The 23,818-nt window shown below is 38.6% G+C and overlaps 1 protein-coding gene across 1 annotated transcript; it reads right to left on the minus strand.

The window, feature by feature from the left end:
• Positions 1-844: 844 nt before the first annotated feature.
• On the minus strand, positions 845-23,576 carry grb7 (growth factor receptor bound protein 7). Its single transcript, XM_053340980.1, has 15 exons — positions 23,449-23,576; positions 17,838-18,012; positions 15,598-15,724; positions 11,019-11,175; positions 10,803-10,924; positions 9,392-9,466; positions 7,720-7,857; positions 7,442-7,552; positions 5,248-5,346; positions 4,687-4,770; positions 4,478-4,594; positions 3,745-3,802; positions 3,568-3,655; positions 2,940-3,033; positions 845-2,839 (listed from the first exon to the last, which is right to left on the minus strand). The coding sequence occupies exons 2-15, from the start codon at positions 18,005-18,007 to the stop codon at positions 2,693-2,695; spliced, it is 1,587 nt and encodes a 528-aa protein (XP_053196955.1). The 5' UTR covers positions 18,008-18,012; positions 23,449-23,576; the 3' UTR covers positions 845-2,692.
• Between the last annotated feature and the right edge of the window lie 242 nt (positions 23,577-23,818).

A 23,818-nucleotide genomic window follows, 5' to 3' on the forward strand; every position in this document is an offset into this window, starting at 1 on the left:
AAGGCACATTGCAGAGCTCGGAGCCATCCAGCAGAGGATCTGTGATCTGTGCCGGCTGCCAGGAACTCCACAATAACCTTGCGGCAGCCTTTTATGTTGCTCCACCAATGGTTTCATCAGGACTCAATCCAGGTCTCTTTTCTTTTTCTTTTTTTTCCCCCAACTGGTCTAGTTTGAGGCTGATAAAGGTTTTTAAATAATTTCATTGCATATTCAGTTTCAATGAGGCAAAGCTCAAGTACAGTTTTGAGGTACTTTGAGGTACTCGTACTTTATCTGAGCATTTGCATTTTATTCTGCTGTAAACTTCTTGCACTGCATTTATCGTACAGCAGTATTCAGATTATGTATTCAAGTAAAAGTGCCAATCCCACCTAAAAAAAAACTTCATAACAAGTGAAAGTACTGCAAAGATACTGCTTCAGTAAAATTAGACATGCATTATCACCAGAATGTACTTAAAGAATTAAAAGTAAAACTCAAATAGACCCTGTCATGTTTTACTACACACAATTATTGGACTGATAGCTGCTGGAGCATTTAAATTACTTTACACGCAGTTTGGTGGTTAAATGGTTCCCAACATAGGGGTCAGTGCCCTTAAAGGGTCCTAAGATAAATCTGAGGGATCATGAGATTTTTAATGGGAGAGAAAAAAAAGAAAAAAAGTCTTGTTGCATACATGTGTACTCTGTTTTTGGACTTTTTGAGAAACATTGGAAATCATTTATAAGCTTATCACATTTTTAATAGAAAATCTGAAAGTGGCCAACTGTCAAATCAATGTAGTGTAGAAAAAGTACACAGTTTATCTAAGAAAAGGAAGTAATATACAATGGAAATACTCAAGCATCTTAATATTGTAGTGAGGTATACTACTGGAGTACATGTGCTCAACTGTCCATCACTGTGTGACAGCAGTTATTTTACATATTATACAAACATGATCATCAGCTAGTAAAATATGATGTTAAATAGTTCAAATCAGCTTTGTTCAGATGTTTTTTTACACATTCAAATATTTAAAATTCATTTGATGAAAATGTTTTTCCACATTCACACATTTGAATGTATTTGTACAAAAACTTTTTGACACATTCAGCAATGGTGATACACAGCTACAGTACTTGAAACCTGGTTTTGTTTCCATAGGTGAGTAGAAAACTGGCCTGTTGGACTGAATGATTAATGACAATATTTGGATATTCAGTACGCCGACATTTTATCAGAGGATCCTAAAAACAAAACATAAACAGGAAGTGCAAAATATTTAAGGTAAAAGAAAACATGTTCAAATAAAGTCACAACTCAACGTTCACTTACTGGCTTTTTTTCCATTTGCTTTAACTGCATATTAGAAGAGTGAGTTCTCTTATTTAGTGGACCTTGAGTTTTCTTTATGAACGGTTTCCCAGGTCGAGAATGAACACTCAACGATTAGTCACTTTGTAGATTAGCTGATCAACTAATACATTGAATTGATTAATCATATACTGGTAAGCCCATTCTTTAGTATAAAAGTTGAACATCACATGGTTCCAGTATTTCAACTGTGAGGATTTGCAGCTTTTCTCTGTCGTAGGTGATAACAAATCAAATATCTTTGGACTTTTTTTATTGTAGGTTGAAAAAAACAAACAATTTAAAGGCATCTTCTTTGGCTTTAAGAAGTTGTGCGGTGCATTTATCACAATTTTCTGACAAACCGAACAATAAAATATAGGAATGATAATCGTTAGTCACAGCCCTTTTTGTGATAAGCTCTTAACACACAAGACAATGCAGTTTCCCTTCACCATAACTGTGCAAATATAGCATTGGAAGAGTGCTTACGGTTATACTAATAAAGGTTGTCATTAAAATATAACGTGAGATTACGGCACAAATAAGAAGTTCATGTACAAAATACAACAAAGACAGAAGAATAAGAATTTACATGCTACATTATTGCAATCTGGGGTATTTCCATGATTACATCATCATATTTCTCTTCAGTATTAATATCAAAACTGCATGTGTTCATTTCTTACATGACACTGCTATTAAAACATCTAAATTCCTCTCTTGAGGGTTGATGGCTGCATAGTGCCCTCTGGTGGCCACAATCGATCACCTCTTCACTGACATCTGGTGCAACCACAGTCAAACGTTTCCCTGTGCTCATCCTGAACCTGCCAGCCATCACAGCTGCATGTGTCTGAATCTACACTTTAACAGTTGCTCTTTCTCCAAAGATCCCCGAAGCGCTAAAAGTCTGTCCAACACGGCTAATTAAGCCGCCTCCACGGAGACAGCAGCTCATTAATTAAAAATAAAAAACCAACCACTGTCTGGAGCCACACATGTAGTGGAGTATAATTAAAAATGCTAAAGAGAGGAGGAGAGGCTGAGGTGATCAGACAATGTGCTTTATGTCTGGCTAACGCTTCCCATGAGTCCACGTGTAACAAGCCTGAAAACATTATCACATGGACTACATACCTTTGCACTGCACTGGCACGTAGCACGGTTGTTATCAACAGTGCTGAACAGATATCGACGCAATCTGATGACTTAGATTGGGGCTCACACTTTAGACTTGAATGAAGGGTCTTAATGACTGATCCTGGGCCAGGAGGAGAGGTTATGTTAAGGTATCGTGGGCCAACGTGGGCAGAGGTCAGACAGGCTATGTGTGAAGTGAACAACGGATTCATAGTGCGACACAGACGCAGGGGTGTTTGAGGCAGACGGGAAGGATGCCCTTGTTGATTTGGTGGAACTCCACCAGCTGCAGGAGGTCTATGAAGAGAGTCAAGCCATCGTCCATGGTGTAGTACTTCCTGCCGCCATCCTCACACTGCAAACACAAGAACAGTCGTAGTTAGGTTAGAAGAAGTGAGGCTGTATGAAATGATTTAAGTATGAAAACTGTTCATGAGACAATGAGGGGAACTCACAGGGATAACCAGGTAGTGTTTGGTCTTCAGCTTATAACACAGTGAGAGGACAAAGCACTGTGCGTGCTGCTGGCTCTCACGAATGAGGAACATCCTACAAACACAAACACACACACACACACAACACTAAAGTAAATGTCACCTCAGCTGAGAAACACACATATATCATTTGCCTAACATGTCATGGAAACATACTGTAATGGTCAGAGTTATTATTGTTGTATAATGAACTCTCCAGCAATAAATTATCAAGGAATATTAAAGGTTTGGGAACGTTACCTGTATGGGTAAGGTTCGGAAAAGGTTATGAGCTTATGGCAAATAAACTATGGTGAAGGTTAAGTCAGTGTTGGCTACCTAAAACATTTAAACTTAGACTCATTTGCTGTCTGTGACAAGAGGCAAACTTTACTCTCCTGAATGAGTAATGAGTAAGACGAGATGTGCCGCACGCCCATTCATCACCCTGACTTCCACACCTTTACTTTCCGCCTCACTTTACAAAAGACACATGACTTCTTGCATCGGCTCTGAACATAAATAATGAGGTGCGGCATTGTCTAATATGGTCATAATTTCTTGTGGATTCTGGCCTGCTGGGAGCTTTGACTGAAGTTCCTCCACTCACCCGTCTACCAGCCCCTGCTTCTCTATCAGTCTCTGTGCTTCTTTTCTCGACACGCCGCCATGAAACCACGGCTGGATCTTGTGGATCGCTAGAAATAAAACACAGAACAACAAGGAGCATGAGCGAGTTGAGAAACCATCAAGTATCAGGACCTGATCTGCTCTCATGTGGACTTACAGGGAGGTCGTGCAGCAGAGTTCAGGTTGGGCAGACTGCACCTCAGGGCTTCTCTCCTCTGCAGTGAAGAGGAACAAAAAGATACAGATAAGGAACATTTTTGGGGGTTTTCTTTAACATCACTACATTATATTACAGCTATTTTGCTACATTTCCTGTTAGCAATAATACAATTCCTTATGAAAGAAAAAAAAACTGTGCTGCAAATGTTTGTTACTTATCAGACAAAGTAAGTATACACTGTTACGATAAATAGTATTTGTCATAAGATAAAATTAGCTAGTAGCATATCAGGTTAAATGCTGATATCATGGAAATACAAGCAGTCAGATGACCAGACAGGTTGTAAACAAACTTCAAGGTGTGAACTTGTCTGAGAGAGAAAATTTAAGACAAATGGTCAAAATCCACTTTTTTTCTGCCTTTCTGACTTTTTTAATAATGTTGCTGTATTCCCAAATCTCAGCTTTTATGACCAAAACTAGAAAAATAACAAAAAAACAGCAATTCTTCTCGGAGTTAAAACATATCATATCCATCCTGTCCTCCACACTCCTCCTCCTCTCTCTGCTTGTGTAACAGACCTCTGTGAGCTTGGCTAGACAAAACTCTGGCTACGCTTGATTATCGTTACTGCCTCTGTCGCTCTTTATCTCTCTTTTTATTGCTCTCTCCTTCTTCTCTTCCTGGCAGATCCTCAGCCAGCCATGCCCTCCCCTCCCCTCATCCTCACCCTCCAGGCTTGGCCCTCCTCCCTCTCTGCGCTCTGAGCCTCCGTTGGGTTCTGGATGACCCGTCCTCCAGCCTTCCCCGAGAAGTCCATGGCAACCAAGCTGTCCTCCGACTTTGACTGCACACACACACACCAACACACACATCATGTATAAGTGCATACATGTCAGATGCTTCAGAAATGATTCATGTCATGTTTGATGAGCTCACTTTGTTATCTGGGAGGTTTGATCCTTCCAGGCTTCGTGGAGCTGACTTGGATAGCTGGTAGTTACACTGAAGCTGTTTCCCATACTGACGGCACATAATAAAAAATAAAAAAACACACAATATATTATTCACAGGTTATAAAATCAACTTTAGAGCTGCACGAATTAATAGATTAGTCGAACATCAGAAAATGTTTTAAGCAAAAGTGCCCAATATTTGATGTTTCCAGCTTCTCTAATGTTAAGATTTGCTGTGTTTCATTTACATATATGACAGTTAATTGATAATCTTAACATTTTAGACATAAAGAAGCAATTTGAAGACATCACTGTGGCCCCTGAGACACTGTGAATGCCATCTTTAAACATCTTTTAAACATTTAATAGTCGACTAATGATTAATTGACCAATTGAGAAAGTAATTAACAGACCGATAAGCATTCATTGCAGCCCTAGAAATTCAGTTTACTTTTAGAGAAGATGTTAGGGCTGCAATAGACACGTAGTAATCAAAGTATTGTTATATAGTGTATTAGAAAGAAAAATGATTTTATTGTAAAACCTTGAACAATCTGAACGCGGATGTCCAACAAGTCCGTATCTGCTCGCTCTCAGCACAGAGGATCTTCAGGTCCTGAGCACGGACGGGGTTTCTTGAGGGCTGCACGAGCACACACACACAAACACACAACACAAAATGATCAACAGCTGGATGTGTAAAATGAGAAACTAGTTGCTAAAGGCGCCTTTAGACTATGAGACAAAAAACAATTGTGTACGTTTATTGTGAAAGTCAGATGGTGCGAGACGGCTCTAATAAAATCTTGGTCACAAACGGTGAATCATTACAGCTAAAACATAACAATGAAATATGTTTCTGGAAACATATGAGGCGAGAAATAGGCAATGCAGGAACATAATCATGATTCATATTTAATCGGGACTGCAGAGTTTGAATGTTTGATGTGAGTTTGGATTTTTTCTTCTGTTGAATTTTACAACAGTTGGCATCTATACAGTAAGTGCTGCATTACCATCTATCTATTCCAGCATCGCCATGTTATGTTAAAAAAAAGGTGCAAGTTCCTAAATGTAGCTACATGTGTGAATAGGGAATATCACTAGCAATGCTTGAAAGGTTATTCCAGTAATTTACTAGGAATTATGTGTAAAAGGCTTCAAGCCCAAAATCCAGGGGAGCTGACTGCTGATTTTGGGCCCCATGAAAATATATCACATTGGGCCCCACCACCTCATGCAGGTCACACCAATCATGCGCAATAGGCTTACAACTCTCTCTCCAATACTAACTACAATATGAAAATAGAACACAGGACTCAACCAATTAATGTAAATAGAGGGGGGTTTATGGGCAATACAGAGGCTTTGGGTGGGTAATTTTTGCCAAAAAATAAATGAATAAAGTTTTAGTTCATTGTAAATAAAATACCTCATTTATGTCTATTGATGAATTAAAAAACAACAACCCATGTTGTAATGTTTTTAGGGCACTTCTCAGTCATGGGCCCTTAGAATCATCCTAACTTTTCACTCCCTTATGGCGCCCCTGCCAAAATCACACAGTGTTAAGAGACCTGAACACATTAGCCCAGGGATGTCAAACATGTGGCCCGTGGGCGAGAACCGGCCCGCCGAGGGGTCCATTCCGGCCCTCCTTCCTTCCTTCCTTCCTTCTTTTCATCCCTCCTTCCTTCCATATTTCATTCCTCCCTTTCTTTCCTTCCCGTCTTCCTTTTGTTCCTTTTATCCTTCCTTCCATCTTTCCTTACAGTACTTCCTTTCTTTTGTCCTTCCTCCCTTTCTTCCATCCATCATTCTGTCCGTCCATCATATCTTTCTTCCCTCTCTCCCTCCTTCCTTCCATCTTTCTTTCCTGTCTCCTTTTCATTCCTTCCTTCCTTTTTTTCTTCCCTCCTTCCTTCCATCTTTTTAATGGTCCAGGCCACATGAGATCAAATTGGGCTGTATGTGGCCCTTGAATGAAAATGAGTTTGAAATGCCTGCATTAGCCAAAACAACTTTATATAAGTTAAGTTTCTGACAGTGAAAGTGATGTTTAGTTTGAAGGTGGAAGATGATTTCATGGTCAGTAAGTAATATTTTTGAGCGAAACACACTCTCCAGTTTTTATGTAAGTGTTGCTGACCTTCATCTTTACTACATTTATGAGCTATTGTCTTCCATTTTTACTTTAGCTTCCTCTTTGGTGGCTGTAAAATGCTTTTATAAGTAGCACCGAGCAGAAGAGCTATAATGTCACATAAATTGGAACTGGATGTTTTCCCAGTAGCACAAAAATATCCATTTTCTGCTGTTAGAGCTATTACTGACTTAAATCTACTGTGCAACAAACTACTGGTGCGTTTGATATTACTGAATGCCCCCCCCCCCCCCCCCCCCTCCACTCCCCACCCCCCTAAAGTTCTTCAATCACTGTCAGCCGTGCAGAGTTATTTCTTGACAAACTCTGGGGGGGATTACCGCTCCAGATTCTGCTGTTCAAGTGTGAAAAAAATATTCTCTCAATAATCCAAAATCACAAGAATGACATGAATGCTAAATGGGTGTTGGTGGGGGAGTGTTGCTCTAACTTGCACATAAATCACAGACACACGCACATACTGTACTTACACAAAGCCTCAGGTCGAAATGTTCTCTTAAGTATTCGCTACACAGTGTACTGTCTGGTATAAGGACATTTTTCTGTCTTGTTTGAACGCATAAGAAGTAGTTACCTTAATACAGAAGGTGAAGTCCGCAGGTGCTCCGTACAATTTACGGCTGTTCACCACAGTGTACACGTTCAAATCTTCCAGATCGGCCACATACTGCAGGTGCCGAGGCTCCTAGTCACCCACAAACACACATGGACACGTGTTAAAGGAACACAGTGTGAAAAAGGAGTAATTTATTCATGAAGTGTTTTGCTGTTATTTTTTCTGTGCTGTGAAACCCCTCGAGTCTGTGAATGTGATTAAAAGCTGGAATAAAGAGCATGGCTTGACTTGCTGACCTTAGAGGAGCCTTTGGTGGAGCAGTAGAGGCCGGAGCGTCGGAGGAAGAAGTAGACTTTCTTCCAGGCTTTACGGCTCGATTCTTTTACCTGCAGGAAACCTTGAATCTCCGGACACGTGCCGGACCGGAGCAGGTTCTGAGGAATACACACACACACACACACACACAGCGCTCATTATAAGCATTTATTTCCTTCCTTCTTCCCCTCCCCCACTTTCTTTGCTCCCTCCTCCTTCCATCCTTCCTTGCTTCCTTCCTTCCTTCCATCCATCCTTCCTCCTTTCCTTCCTTCCTTCCCTCCCTCCTTACTCCTTTCTTTCCTTCCTTCCTTCCTTCCTTCGTCCTTACTCCTTTCCTTCCTTCCTTCCTTCCTTCCTTCCTTCCTTTGTTGTATTTTATTGCTTTCATTGTTATTTTATTGTTTTTAATTGTTTTTACTTATTCCTCTCTTTATTTATTACCTGCTGTAAAGCACTTTGGTACACCGAAAGGACTGTTGTAAAGGGCTGTATGAATAAAGTACATTTACATTTACATTTACATTCCTTCTCTCCTTACTTCCTTCCTCTTTTCCTCATTCCTTCTGTCCTTCCTTGACCTGAGGACAACAGGAGGGTTAAAGGATCTAAACTTGGTGTGAGAAACAGTTATAACTGTAATCAGTGAGTCATTTAACATTATTTGCTGATAAATTATTTCATTATCAAAAGACTTCAATAGAAACACCAAACCGTTTCTAGCCTCTAAAATGTGAGGACACACCGCTTTTCACTGTTTCATTTCTCTGTAAATTGTAATTACATTTCTATATGAACTATTTCATTATGTACACAACATAATGACACACAAGACAGAAAATCAATGACGAATGACTAAAAGAACAAAACAAAATAGGCCTGGGTAAATAGAATTAGATACACGCAAGAAAAATCAATAAACTGTGGAGATGAAAATGACCATAGAGCACAATGTTTCAGTAAATGCCACATAAATACAGTATTTTATAAAAAGAGTAGCATATTGTAATTAAGAAAAACTAATAATAGAGATATTTAACGTCCTGGTAGGTTTCTTTCTTTCTATACATGAAAAAAGTAGAGCGAACTTAACAAAGCTTCCCTTTGTAATTGTGAGTGATTGTGAGTAGAGACACAAAAGAGACAATATCTGTTATCAGTTTTAACCATTCAACAAAATCCAAATTTGTCTGACTCGTCCAATGATGGAGAAAAATCATTGACAGCTGAGAAACATTCCCATATCCATTCATTTTTAAATTTCTAACAATAACTGTCCCATTGACATCATTATGAAATGAATATTAATAATATATTCAAACATTTACACACATTACCTTTGACACTGTGAAAGTATAATGACCATTTTTTCTAATTATTTACATTTTATAGACTTAATGAGTAATCAGAAAATGCTCTATTGTAGGTATGTTTCAGTGAAAATCAGATAAAACAGAATACAGTCCAACAGTTCTTAAGTTCATCTAAATTTTAAAGTGAAACCATGAATGGAGTTTATTTTAAAAAAAAGCTTCTTTGCATTTTCAGCCTTTTTGTTTGTGATTTTGAATAAACATCATCAAGTTTGGCCTTCAGCAGACCACTGGACTGATGATTTTCCAGTGTTGCTCATGATTTCAACAGTTTTTTTACCTGAATGAGCTCTGACGATGTCATCCCCTTGCTGACATCGGCACTGTCGGATATCATGGACTCAGGGAAGAAGAGCTGAGAAAGGACAGAGAAAGTTGTCATTAAAATCCATTGAAGGAGAAAAAGGCTCATTTACAAGAAGAAAAAGAAGCTGCTCCTGCATCAAGCCTGCTCTGCTATCGCTCCGTCATCCTGCTGATCAAGATTCGGCTTTGGACCGTGACTATCTTGAAATGTGAAGATAAAAAAAAACACACCTTGCAGGGAATTATACTCTTTTGTTTAAAATGTAATGGAGGTGACATCATAACTTGCGAGTTCAGACAAAGCCGTAGGTAAATCATCATGCAAAGTAAGCCATGTGTGCACAAAACCCACAGGTGTCCAATTCCATCATTTACTCAGAGGGAGACAGAGATCCTGCTAGTGTCTGTTTGCAACTTGCAAATACATATGGAAATGTGTGTAAGTGTATATTACTTTCATTTTTACAATACACACAGAGGAATGAGTTTTAATGTGCTTAATTCAAGATACACATTTTCCCTTGTGCACCTTCTGGAGGCAGTGTGGGCACGCTTTACAGAAACACCAACAGGAGGGTTCATTAAAACCAATTTTCAATGCAAACTGTCACCTTTGTGTAACAGGACAAGCAGCACACCAGATCTAATGTAATGAAATATCTGAGGCATTCCAGTCAACGTGTCTGCACCAGCACGCAACCTGCCAATCAACCCGGATCACGAAGCACAATGACGTCACGGCTTGTCAACGTCTACTGAAACAAAACATGTTTAATAGTGTGAAAAATCCTCCTCGTTCCTGCTTGAGCTGCTCTGGTGTGTGAAGAGGAGGAGGAGGGATGGGTATTTATTTGAAACCGCATCTTTGCAGAGAGTTTTAGATTCTTACACGTAGAGGTTAAAAGGACACATGAGGCAACTTTATTTATTTTTCTTATCGTCGACAAATCTTGTGTGTGGAGCCAAACCAACAGTGAATTGATCTATTGTGTGTGTATCCAAAGCCTGGTATGTCTTATTCCTCTGTTACATCTATAGCCGGCCCCTGCACATGCTCAGTGGCATCTTCCTTACACAGAAATAGGAGTCTATTAGTCTTTGGAGCCATGTCTCAACACACTAACGTAACCCAAACTCTTCATAATAAAAAGGAACATGTCATCCAGTGTAGCATCTGTGGGCTCATTGGAGCATTTCAATAGTTTTTGGATGATATCAGAGGTCTAGGGTTAAGATAAGATATATCAGGCTTTGGACGCACACACAATACATGTCAGTAAAGTAATTCATTGTTGGTTTGGCTCCAAAGATTTGAGACTTATTGACAGTAAGAAAAATATAGATTATGAGTAGTCGGATCCTTTAACACCCTGCAGGCTGCGTACCATTGGTTTCCTGAAGAACTCATATTTGGCGTAGTTTTTGCAGAAAACGAACCGTGTGTCACCCTTGAGGGACCAGTTTGCCTGTACATCCAGCACAACCTCGTGGTCCTCCAGACATCTCTCTGAGGAGACAGGAGGAAGTGAGCCAAATTTAAACATTTTAGATGCAATTTTTATAGTTGTGGCTTTGTGTGTTTGGTGCTCAGTTCTTCTTACCCAGGCCCAGGGTGGGGTGGAGTTCGAGGAGAGCCCAGTTTTCCTGATCGCTGCAGTGAGCCCTCTGGACCAACATGTGACAAACATCTCTGGCTGTGGCTCCTCGAGAGACATACACCTTCCTGCTGTGGCTGTCCTCACCGTACACCTTTATCAACTAACAGGAAACAAAAGAGGCAGAAGAGGAACTCAGATGCTTTACCTAAGAGGCCGTATATCACAACGTAAAAATACTGTAGTAGGAAATCATGCAGTCAAAAGTTTATATTACTTTTGATCACAGACATGCAAAGAAATATAGTGACGCTTTTTCCACTACCTGGATTGTTTGTTTCACTTTTTATGTCCTTAGTTATTGTAGGAAAATGAAAAATAATAAATATATTCATGCACAAAAAAGCTATTTACACAACATTTTATTGTATCACAAATTTTTTTGATGTTAATTCAAATTATATACTTTGGATTCAAAGTATGAAACAGCATACAATTAGAAATATGTACCCCAAAACACTCCTTAGTAGTGGTAAATGCAAATTGAGTAATAACAGGATTTTCATATGTGATTCTGTCTTGATTCCCAGGTGGAGCAAAAATATACACGTTTTTTAAAATGAGTTATCCTAAAAAAGTTGGATGAGTTTAATACGTTTAATCCACAACTGAGTAACTGAGATTACACAACATTCATTTCACAGCTAGTTTTGGCATCTTGTCAATATTAGTGCACTCAAGAAAAGAAGCCAAAACGTCAAGCCAAGAATCTGTCATCTGTGCTGCAACGGCAGACACAACCACACTGTGACTAATACGCTTTGACATTTGATGAGGCCATCAGTTTTTCTTTCTAATTTTGCACCAACACAGGAGTAAGTCATGACTGTTTCTTGGGGGCTGTTTCACCAAAAGAGATTTACGAGCCCTGCTTACACGCAGAGTGCAGATGGAGCCAGTGTTACCCCGTTTCACATATGATTGTCGCCTGCTAGTTGCAGATATATTTGTGACAGTCAGTCCCCTCGTATGCCCATAAACAGCTGTTTCTGTTGATTACTTTAACATGTCAAAAAAGGAAATGATCTCATGTTGCAGGTCACAGCTTGTGTGTTTGCAAATTTGGTGAAACGTGCTCATGAAAGTTGTCTGAATCTTAACTTTCTTTAATATTCTACAAATCACAGACTGGTTTAGGTCCAGAATACATAAATGACATGTTAGTAGAATATAAACCCAGTAGAGCTCTGAGATCTACTGACTCAGGTCAGATAGTTGAGCCCAGAGTTCAAACTAAACATGGTGAAGCAGCTTTTACACAACTGGAACAAACTACCAGCAGAACTGAAATCAGCCCCAACTGTGGGGGAACTGGATTTTTAAATCCAGGTTGAAAACATTTCTCTTCTCCTGAGCTTATGATTGAGCTCTTTTAAAGCACTTTACATTTTAATCTTTCATTTGCACTCTATGTCCTTTTAATGATTTTAAAGCTAATTATTATTTTATGCTGCAATCTTATATTAAATGCTCTATTCTAGCAATTTATTTCTCTCTTTCTATTTTACTGTACTTTGTTTTTATTATGGGGGTTGTGGGGGGGGGGGGTTAATTGTATGTTTCTCAAATTACATGTTTTTCTGTCTCATGTTAAAATTAGAGCATGCACAACACAGGTTTTAAAATGAATTCTGCATGTGATGAGCTGTCTGCTAAAGAGAGAAGATGTGTGAAAAAACTAAATCTATCTACTCTCTCCTGTTCTTTCCTGTATCTGTTTAGAAAAAAAAAAAAAGATCTTATTGGAGATGCAGCCATGCGTGAGGAGAGCCTGTGCGATGGCCGATAAAGCTGCTGCTGCGGAGGTGAACTGGGTGCAGGTTATACAAAGGTCAGGACGTTTTCTCGGAGCACGCTGTCTGACACGGCGTCTGGATCCAGCAGCACGCTTGAAATGAAAAAGAAAACAAACCTGCCCAACCAGAAACCTGCAGCGGTCAATCAACAAGTCTCGACTGGTTGGGCGAGTGCCTGCGTCAGTCGGGACAAATAATGGTCGTATGTATCAACCAGGGGGAGGTTTTTCACAGGGGAGGAAACATTCTTTGAGTGGAAACATCGCGGTTCAATATCCGGTCAGTCCACTTTGACTTGAGTGTTTTTTTATTAAAGAGCAGGGGGGGAGGCACAGGAAAATATGTTTCTCTTTACTCCGAGTAAATCCAGTTTCTGTAGCTTCAGACATAAAGTCAACAATGCGTGACAACAGTGGAGATTAGATCAGACAGTCAAAAACATGCAATACTCAAACACACTGGAGTACATTTCACTTTCTGCAAGCAATTTAATATAGTGTGATAGAGTGCTGGTTTTATAGAGTGAGCTGTTTCTATTTTAAAAATTAATAAATTGATTTCACAGAGCGCGATGCCTGTATTTTAACACACACACACACACACACACACACACACACACAGGCACAAATTTAAAAGTAAATAAAGAGCCGAAAGACGGAACGACTGCCTCGATACCAGGATATTACATAAAAGAATTAATACAATCTAAACAAAGAGGTAAGCTGCATAAAAGTATGAATATGTCATTCAATATCTATCTACTGCTACAACAAGATAAGTCATGTTTTTTATCTTTAAAGCTCAATATCACAAATATTGACTCAAAATCCTCAAAAAAATGTAAGAAACCTCAGGAAGTAACATCCTCCACTCTTCTGGTTTGAGGCTTTCCACCAGTTGTGCTGCAGGGGTTTGATCCCATTCAAAAGCATTAGTGAGGTGCAACACTGATATTGGGTGACAAGGTCTGGTTCACAGATGGTGATCAAGTGCATCTTAATGGTGTTTGGACGAGGTTGAGGTCATAGCTCTGTGCAGACCAGTCAAGTTTCTTACACACCAAACTGGTAAAAACATTTCTTTATGGAGGCTAGCTTTATGTATCAGGGCCATCTTACGTATCTTATGTTTTCATTCCTTAAAACAAACTTAATCAGCCGGTAGAAAAGTGACTCTGCAGATCCTTTGTGCTCCTGCTGAGGATTGTGAAATAGTGAAAACCACTATTATAAAAACAGCTCCCCCCGGCAACACAAATGCAGAACAAGTTAAAATAAACAAACCAAAAATGAATTAATAACATTTTGTGTGTGTGTGTGTGTCAAATGACCAAAGCGTGTGTGCCTGTTCACCTACATTACCATACATGAAACACTCGTGGGCGAACGTGGCTCGGTGACACGTTGTTGTAATTGCAGACATGTTTACTCTGGCAGTGTTTGCAAGTCAAAATAAGTCAGTGCAGGCATGGCAACTGAGTTTACCTGTCAGTCACAATCATAACCAACCTGTAGCTACACTCTTAGTCAACAAGTCAAGACACATTTTAAAAGGATCCACTTGTTGATGCCACCTGTCAGACCCTAAATATATGGGGCAGGTGTGTCGGGATTGACGCAGAAGATGTGCTGATTTGTCCAAAGCCGATACTTCTTAAGGGATAAGAAGTTATTCGGTATTTTTAGTACTGTCACACACCCAAAGAAAAGACTAAAACCAACAATGTTTAACCTTCGTATCGTCCTCTCGGGTCAAATTGACCCATCTGTTTGACTGTTCCTTCCTTCCTTCCTTCCTTCTTTCTTTCCTCCACCCTTCCTTCCTCTTTTCCTTTCTCCGTCCCTCCTTTCCTTCCTTCTTCCTTCCTTCCTTCCTTCCTTTCTCCCTTCCTCCTTTCCTTCCTTCCTTTCTCCCTCCCTCCCTCCTTTCCTTCCTTCTTCGTCCTTTCCTTCCTTTCTCCCTCCATCCTTTCCTTCCTTCCTTTCTCCCTCCCTCCTTTCCTTCCTTCCTCCCTCCCTCCCTCATTTCCTTCCTTCTTCCTCCCTTCGTCCCTCCTTTCCTTCCTTGACTTGAGGACAACAGGAGGGTTAAGTCTGTCTTGTAAGACTTTCTGGCTTCCTGACCCAAGCCCATTTTTAAAAACAGCTCACAAATATATCATGTCATTAGCAAATAGTATATTTTAATTGGGACTATTTTCAGTGGTGGATTAATATACCTATTTGGCTACACAGACCATATTTGTTAGTAGGATCAATTCATTGCTGGTTTTTGTGTTTTCATGGGATCTCCAGGATCATCCTTCACATGTGGCTCCAAATTTCTCTCTAAAAAAATGAGGGTTGAATTCGGAGCCCTGACCATTACATGTCAACCTTCGGCAGTAATGGAGCAGGACAATCAATTGGATCACATCACATTGGCGACTGTTCAGTTCTTCCAATACACTGATTAATTTGGTTAATGGTCTGTAACGTAAAAAGAAGCTGAAATGGTGAAATGGAAGGAAATTAAAATGGCGTGACTACAAAGTTGACAGTGACATAAAATAAGGTCAGCTTGGTTTACAGAACAAACAAAAATACTCAAACCAAAATGACAAATCTTGCAGCTATGAAAAACAACACCTGGACTCTAAGACTGTCTAATTTACAGTGTGTATAGTTATCAAACCTTTTCAGATGCAATACGACTCGTAAAGCTGCATACTAATGAAGCTTTGAACTCACATTTCTGTCACTTGACGGCGGTGGAAGTGAATTAATGAGCACCGGTGAGTTTGAGGGGCTGCACAGCTCTGGAAAGGGGTTTGGTATGGACGGGACAGAAGAAGAGAATGACTCTACACCTTTTACCCTAAAAACAGAAGAAAAGAAAAAGTTATAGACACAAATAAAAGAACATAACAAGCTCTAAACCAGCCAATATCAAGTATTATTAAGTACAACATGTACTGTACAACATATTCTGGTTATTGCCCTTTATTATGAATGAGGCAATATTCTTCCTACAGTCAGTAAAAGTAGAGGCCAGAAAACAAAAACAATGAACAGACAGACAATAAAAGGCTACTAGAGATAAGAGGAACTGTAAAGTCAGGTGATAATTCAGTCATGGGACCCATTGTTCACATGAAAATATTGATTGGTGCAGCTGTAAAGTTTATAACTTCAGCAGGAACCAATGAGTCACAGAAAGTATTGAAAGAAGTAATAATGTGTTGTTTTCAATAAGAGAAAAATACAATAATTTAAGTCTTATTTGGTGAAATCCACATCAGTTCAAGGCCTGTTTTTAATTATATATCAAAGAGAAAGTTACAAAGTCTTTAAAAAGTTGTTGACAGTTGATTCTGTTGCTTCCTTATCTCGACTAACCCTTGGCTGAACACTGCACGTCATTGCCATCCGTGGCCAATAACGTCACAACATTACCATTAAAATAATTAAGCAATCATTACAGGCCTATCAAGAAAACCTCTCTCTTAAAAAAGGATGAGTTCACACTTTTTCAGGTGATCAAATGAACACTGGAACAAGTTTTTCTTTTCATCCTGTAATCATAGTATCATACTGACCATTAGAAGATCTTTTCATTATTTACTTACAATGTAAGTGATGGAGGACAAAGTCTACAGTCCTCCTTTTGTGCTAAAATGTATTTAATGGTCTATCTGAAGCTAATATGAAGCCGTCCAAATGAGTCAAATCAAGTAGATATGTTTCAATGTTACAGTGTTTTAATGTCAAAGTCCTTCTTTTTGTTACTATATTTTGACCACAGCTCAACAGGGAAACACAAAGAGATGATTTGATGCTAAAAAGACTGTAACTGCTGAAGCCTCATATAAAATCAAGTTTTGTGTAACAGTTTAAAACTTTCTTGGAGCATTTTGGAGGTGGTGAAAGGTGTTGATTGTGTCTACCCCATTTACATCAATTACAGTAGATGAAACACAATTTTCATCTCCCTTTTAACCCTCCTGTTGTCCTCGAGTCAAGGAAGGATGAGAGGGAGGAAGTAAGGAGGGAAGGAAGGAAGGAAGGAAGGAGGGAGGGAGAGAGGAAGGAAAGAAAGAAGGGAGGAAGGAAAGGAGGGAGGAAGGAAGGAAAGGAGAGAGGAAAGAAGGAAGGAAAGGAGGGAGGACAGAAGGAAGAAGGAAGGACAGGAGGGGGGAAGGAAGGAAGGGAGGAAGGAAGGAACGAAGGAAGGGAGGAAGGAAGGAAGGAAGGAAAGGAGGGAGGACGGAAGGAAGAAGGAAGGAAGGAACGGAGGGAGGAAGGAAGAAGCGAGGAAAGGAGGGAGGAAAGAAGGAAGGGAGGAAGGAAGGAACGAAGGGAGGAAGGAAAGAAAGAGAGAGGGAGGGAGGAAGGACAGACGAAAGGAAGGAAGGGAGGAAAGAAGGAAGGAACAGTCAAAACATGGTGGATTTTGGCCTCCATCACTTACATTAAAAGCACATTTGAAGGGTCTCTAATTACAGTGAAGGAAGAAACCCTCTTTCAGTGTTTAAATTGACACCCGACTGCTGTTTTAACACACCTTGAAAAACTGTGAACCGATCCTTTAACTATCATCAGGAATTAAGTAAACAAAAGATAAGTGAAGAAAAAAGGAAGTAGAAGAAAACTCCAGCGTGCCAACCAGTAAAACACACTCCACAGTTTTATTAAGCATGTTTTTTTAAAGGCTGGGAGTATCTGGAACAATGTTTGTCTTACCAGAAACTACACACTACTCTCTATACATCAGGTGACTTATGACCTGAAGCTGAGTCACTAACTTGAGTCAATATCCAGTCAATACCCACCGTCTACTCAAATAGCCTACTGACTCATGTCCATTGTGTTCCTGTGTGTGTGTTTGTGTGTATGTGTGTGTGTGTGTACTGTATATTGAGAAACTTCATCAGCATCTGCAGCCTATGAGTAATGCCGTCTGCGTTAAGTGTGCGTGTTCCTGGTCATACCTGTTTGAGGTGATGAGGATGGGCTGGGAGCGGCGTACGGAGGGAGAATCAGCGATCAGAGGAGCGAGGGTCAGAGTGGAGCTTCCCAGTAATGTCTCTGCTCCTCCGGATTTCTCATTCCTCTCCGAACCCTCGAATACTTCTGTCCAGGGACCTGCTACCTCCATCATGTTACCTGAGGGGACGGAGGAGAGATTTTTTTAGCCTCTAACAATCAGACTCAGCTGTCCATAAAGCTCCGAACTGAACTACAAAGTATGGGTGTCTCTAGAGCTGCAGTAATTAGTTGATTAATCAATTAGGTGCCAATTAATAAATTCATCACTAATTATTTTTATAATTAAGTAGTTATTCTTTAAGAAACGTCCAAAATCTCTTGTTCAAGCTGCTCAAATCAGGTTTCTATGACAACCAACAACCAATGTAATCAAGGAAATAATAGATTAATCAATCCATATTTGCGAATTGAGAAATACTGATTCATTGATTGACTTATGTGGAAACTTACTAAGAGTGAGCTCTTTGGCAGAAGTGCCTTTCTCTTTTTTAGAAGACTTCATTCATGATAAAACACAACAGTGCAACGGAGAGTTTAAATAAATGATAACAAGGAAAAAGATCCGGGTGTGAAGTTCAAGAAGAATATTACATCTGTGCCGTAACTAAAACTAAAAGCTCATTTCCATAAGAGTATTTTTAATCCTATGAATTTCTGCTTGAAACTGTAACATGTAAGGAAACAGATTTTGACATTAAATGTTGTACAAAAACAGCTACAAACAAGTCCAATTTCAGACAATTAACTACTGGACATTGACTCTAAATCAAATATTAAACCTGGATTTACACTAAAAGAAAATACAGTGCTTTAAAAGCCAATTAATCAATAGCTGATCTGAGAGAACTATGATAATTTTAATAAAAATGTAATGACTTAATAAGTAATAAAGTAACACTAACGGCCCTATGAGACTAAACATGCTGATGTTTAGTAGCTATAATGTTTCCTATGTTTAGTCTTAGTTCGACATGCTAACATTTACTTATTCGTCATTTTTGACCTGATGATAGCGTTAGATAAAAAGTTAGAGATCAATGATGAGGAACAGACCAAATCTTCTCATAACCCATCCACTATTGTTGAGATATTCTTATATATTTCAATACATATTCATTTAAATGATCAATTTGGACAACAGAAGATCATAATGATAAAATTCTGAATCTATAGATATTACTGAATTATCACCACCCACTCCTACTGAACGTTATTTTGTCAGGTAATGACAAATGAACCAATTAGAAATAAAATGAGACCCTTTTCTTCTACACTTATATATTTAGTCAGTGAATTTCAAGCCTCTTCCCACATAGCAACTGCTGTGTTTTTCCATTTCTGCAGTTTGATGCAAATATAACTTGTGTGTGTGTGTGTGTGTACGCTCATATGAATCAAATCAGACAGTCAGACGTCTGCTGTGTGTTGAGTTCACATCAGCGGATTAACTGCATTAAAATCTAAAGTTCATGTGCTTGTTGGACAGTTATTCTACTTGTCTACTCTTGTGGGGTTCATAGACAAAACCATAAAAGGCTGCCAAACAAAGAAAACTAAGAACATTAAAAGTATTCTGGTGTAGTTAAGCGTCACAGAAGACTGCTCATAGAGACGATATATAATACACAGACTGCTCTACTGCTTTCATCAGTCAGTGTTTTTGGAGATTAATTGTGGCAGACGAATGTTTTGAACTGCTTTATATGCAGGTGGCACGCACACAGCAGCAGGTGTTGTTGTCATGGTGTGTGTGTGTGTGTGTGTGTGTGTGTGTGTGTGTGTGTGTGTGTGTGTGTGTGGAAATTCTGGTTCATATTTTTCTCTGGCGTTGCGCCACATGAGTCTATTTTAGGTAACGAAAGTATTACTCAACGGTGTTGTTGTACTTGTACGCATTGTATGCTAATGTGTTTAATTTGCTGTGGTTGTTTCATTATTGGTCTCATTTCAGCTATCAAGAAGAACGGCTTGTTCTCTGTTTGCTGACTAACGCAGCGGCACAAATACCGACTTCAGATAATCAGATCTACAAATGTCACTACTAACAACATCACGAAGGTTTGATACCAACGGTGAAGAGATGAGATAAACATACAAACTGACTTCTTTGTCTCTCGTGCATAAAGACAAATGTAAACAGAGCTCGTTTCCCAGAGAAGTTTCATTTGAACTTTACTGAAGGTGAAACGGTTTCATCATCGACTCATTTTTTTCAGTTTTGTCTTTAGCTGCATCGACAGCGTGGCCATTTTGGTCTAAACTGAGAACTCTCAACAGCTAGGGCAGAGACTAACAATTATCTGTTGTTTATTTTCTGATTTAATCGATTAGTTGTTTGTTCTATAAAATGTCAGAAATGCTCTAGATGACTTCCTCAAATATCTTGTTTTATCCCGACTATTCAGTTTATTATCAAAGAAAACTAAAGAAACTAATTTGGGATTTTTTACATTTTCTTCTTAAAAACTGACTCGATTATCACAATAGATAATCGTTGCAGCTCAAATCAGTACTGTAAGGTAAGCTCTATAAACAACTATTGGATGGGTTCAGATTCTGTACAAACATTCATTGTACCCAGAGGATGAATCTTAGTAACTTTAGTGATCCTATTTTACTCTAGCATCATTGTTAGTTTCACATTTGCTATTGGACTGCCATGAATTTTTTTAGCTGCATCGACAGTGTGGCCATTTTGGTCTAAACTGAGAAATCTCAACAACTGGGACAGAGACTAACAATTATCTGTTGTTTATTTTCTGATTTAATCGATTAGTTGTTTGTTCTATAAAATGTCAAAAAATGCTCCAGGTGTCTTGTTTTATCCCGACTGAAAAACCTCAAAGATATTCAGTTTATTATCAAAGAAAACTAAAGAAACTAATTTGGATTTTTTTGCATTTTCTTTTTAAAATAACTAATAAAAATAATAAATGACTTGAGATGATGAATCGATTATCACAATAAATGGCAGTTGATTTATTAGTTGGCTACCTCATTAAATCGACTAATCATTGCAGCTCAAATCAGTACTGTAAGGTAAGGTAAGCTCTATAAACAAGTACTGGATGGGTTCAGATTCAAACATTCATTGTCCCCAGAGGATGAATCTTAATAGCTTTAGTGATCCTATTTTACTCTAGTATTTGCTACTGGACTGCCATCAAATTTGGTACATCCATGTCGTCCCTAAAGTTAAACTGTAATAACTTTATGATTCAGTTTCATCATAAGACCAACATTTTTATTTGTCCAACACTTCGGTTTACGACCAGAATATAAAAACCAAAAGTAACACTAGACTAAGAAGGTGAACATCGTAAACATTACACCTGCTAAACGTTAGCATGTTAGCATTTAGCTCAGAGCACCACTCAGAGTCACTAGCATGGCTGTAGATTCTTAGTCTTGTTGCCTTCAGAGGTTTATTTTATCAGATTAATAATCTAAACCTAAATATTACCTATATTTTTTCCTTTTAGCAGAAATACATTTAATATTCACAGCTGCTAAGTGTCATTTTATATTAGCACTACAAAAAAGGATTATTTCATCATCATTTTATTAGTCTATGAATGTTGTTTTTGAATAATGGTTATCCAATGAATTGTCTAAAACACAAACGTAGCTCATAGTGATGTTTTAGGATTAAGATTGGGTGATAATCTGATTATATAGAGGCAATATCATCCTCATACATTTGAAGAGTTGAATGCATAATATGAAACACCATTTATTGTATTTAACATCTGTTTTACATGTCATTTTGCCTACATTAGAAACACTGCTCATATTAATGTGATATTTATTTCAACCACATCAACCGGCCCTACTTCAGATACTATCCAACAATATCCAGGAGACAGGCTTTGTTGTTTTATTACTGCTGTGTACATCATGCAGATCATGCAGCCTGCAGGTTTGGAAGCAGTCTTGGTGTTTTAATCAGGTGTGGGAGCAGCGAAGGTTTTCTGACAGAGAGAATGTGAATATTTCCTTTATTCCCCACACAGCAGCAAACAGTAGCACACAACAGCAAACAGCAGCAGCAGGTGGAGAACATCATGATTTTTGGACAGCAGCAAACACCAGTATGCACTAGTTTGTGTTTTAAAATCTCTTCCCAGCAGGTGAGGATCAACTTTGAAAGACCTGTGAGTTAGCAGGTGTGTGTGTGTGTGTGTGTGTGTGTGTGTGAGAGAGAGAGAGAGAGATAGAAGAGTTGCCATGACACCAACATCAGCAGACTTGAATACAATAAACAGCTTAATACCAGCAACAATCCAACCTGCTTCTTAAAGCACAGCTGACAAAACTGACATTAAATGCTGAATGTCTCACATTTTGATTATTATTATTCATTATTGATTAATCTATTCATATTTGTGATTAATCAGCTCATTATTGAATCTATAAAATGTCGCACAAGAGTGGGAACAAGTTCAAGAGCCTGATGTGACTAACAGTCCAAAAACCTGAATATATTCAATATATATATATATATATATATATATATATAATATCTAGTAATTTCATGCACATCTATCATCACTGGTTTGTGGCTGGTTAAAGTCAATACTATTAAATACACCATTAAAACAAAAACATATGGCAATCTAAATAGGACTGCAATTCATTATTTTCATTCTCGGTTGATTTGGTGAATAGATTCTGAATTAGTTGATTAATTTTATAGAGTCAAAGTGATGGCTTTAAATTTCATGTTTCTTCCAATTAACCAACAATCAAAAACTCACATTAAATTCTGTAGTGACAGAAAACTGAAATAACCCATAAATCCTCACAGCTAAGAAAGAGAAAAGTGTGAGATTAAAAGACCAAAATGATTCATACATTATCCAAATTACTGCCAATAAATTAGAAAACCAAATAATCAACTAATTGATTTTCCTGTGTGGTGACTACTAAAGCAAAGAGCTATATACCCTACAACAAATACTACAGTATCACACAACAACAATAGTACACTAAGTAGGTCAAAATGATAAGGTTCCACTGTATGTAGAGCACCTGACACTTAATATTATACATACTGGGAGGGAAAACACTTGTTATCAGACTACTAACTCCTCACTAAGTGATTAACATAGAGCCTGTGTGTTGAAATAACAGAGTGCTGCTATGGAGAAATACTATTTCACAAGTCCATGATAAACCCTTAAAGTCTGTGTTAAGAAATGTTACATTATTACTATTCCTCAAGCATTTTTTTTATTTAATCTGTAAACATAGGTTTGTGAGGAGCAGCTGTACAAACTAACTCTTTGTGGTCCCAAAGTGTAGCTATGGGCACTGCGCCAAACTCCCATACTGAAACTGAAGAAAAACGATTCACCTGTCCTCAAACAGCTTCGTTCATATAAACACACTTTAATTAAATCAATATGAAGACAATGATTAATTCGGCTAACTTCGGCAATCGCCACTTATTTGTATTAACATTTAAATCGAGGTTAAAAGCAGCATGCACCTGTTTTAAAAGCTTCAAATTGAGCTGGTTAATAGCTGAGAAACAGGTGTAAAAACTCCTACCTGTGTGCTGCGTTTGGTCACTGCTGGGTCTCAGCTGTCACACATACTCCTGATCCTCAACTGATGCTCTGTTTTTTTTTTGTTATATGTGGCAAACAAAACAGGATGCCGTGCCACTACAAAGTGCCAACAACATGATCTGAGCGGCAAAGGAGAAAGAGGGAGGAGTTGGCCATCAGGTGTGCAGCGAGGACCGCCCACTATCCCTCCTTCCTACCTCCAGCTGCACGAGGAGATTACAGGTACAGGTGTTACACCATATTTGGAGACCTAACAGCAGTGTTGGGGAGTAACTAGTTACATGTAGCAGCGTTATGTAATTTAATTTCAAAATAAATGTAATTGTAATCCATTGCAGTCACTGAGAAAA

This window comes from Scomber japonicus, chromosome 20 (assembly GCF_027409825.1).
Source record: "Scomber japonicus isolate fScoJap1 chromosome 20, fScoJap1.pri, whole genome shotgun sequence".
Lineage (NCBI taxonomy): Eukaryota > Metazoa > Chordata > Actinopteri > Scombriformes > Scombridae > Scomber > Scomber japonicus.

Bases quoted from the DNA above. Each gene is read 5' to 3' on its own strand.
- grb7 (XM_053340980.1), bottom strand. From the start codon at position 18,007: ATGATGGAGGTAGCAGGTCCCTGGACAGAAGTATTCGAGGGTTCGGAG. The intron at 9,467-10,802 runs GTACGCAGCCTG...GTCCTTTCTCAG, and splicing joins AGTTCTTCAGGAAACCAATG to CTCTTCTTCCCTGAGTCCAT. The intron at 3,656-3,744 runs GTAAGTCCACAT...TTTTATTTCTAG, and splicing joins CTCTGCTGCACGACCTCCCT to CGATCCACAAGATCCAGCCG.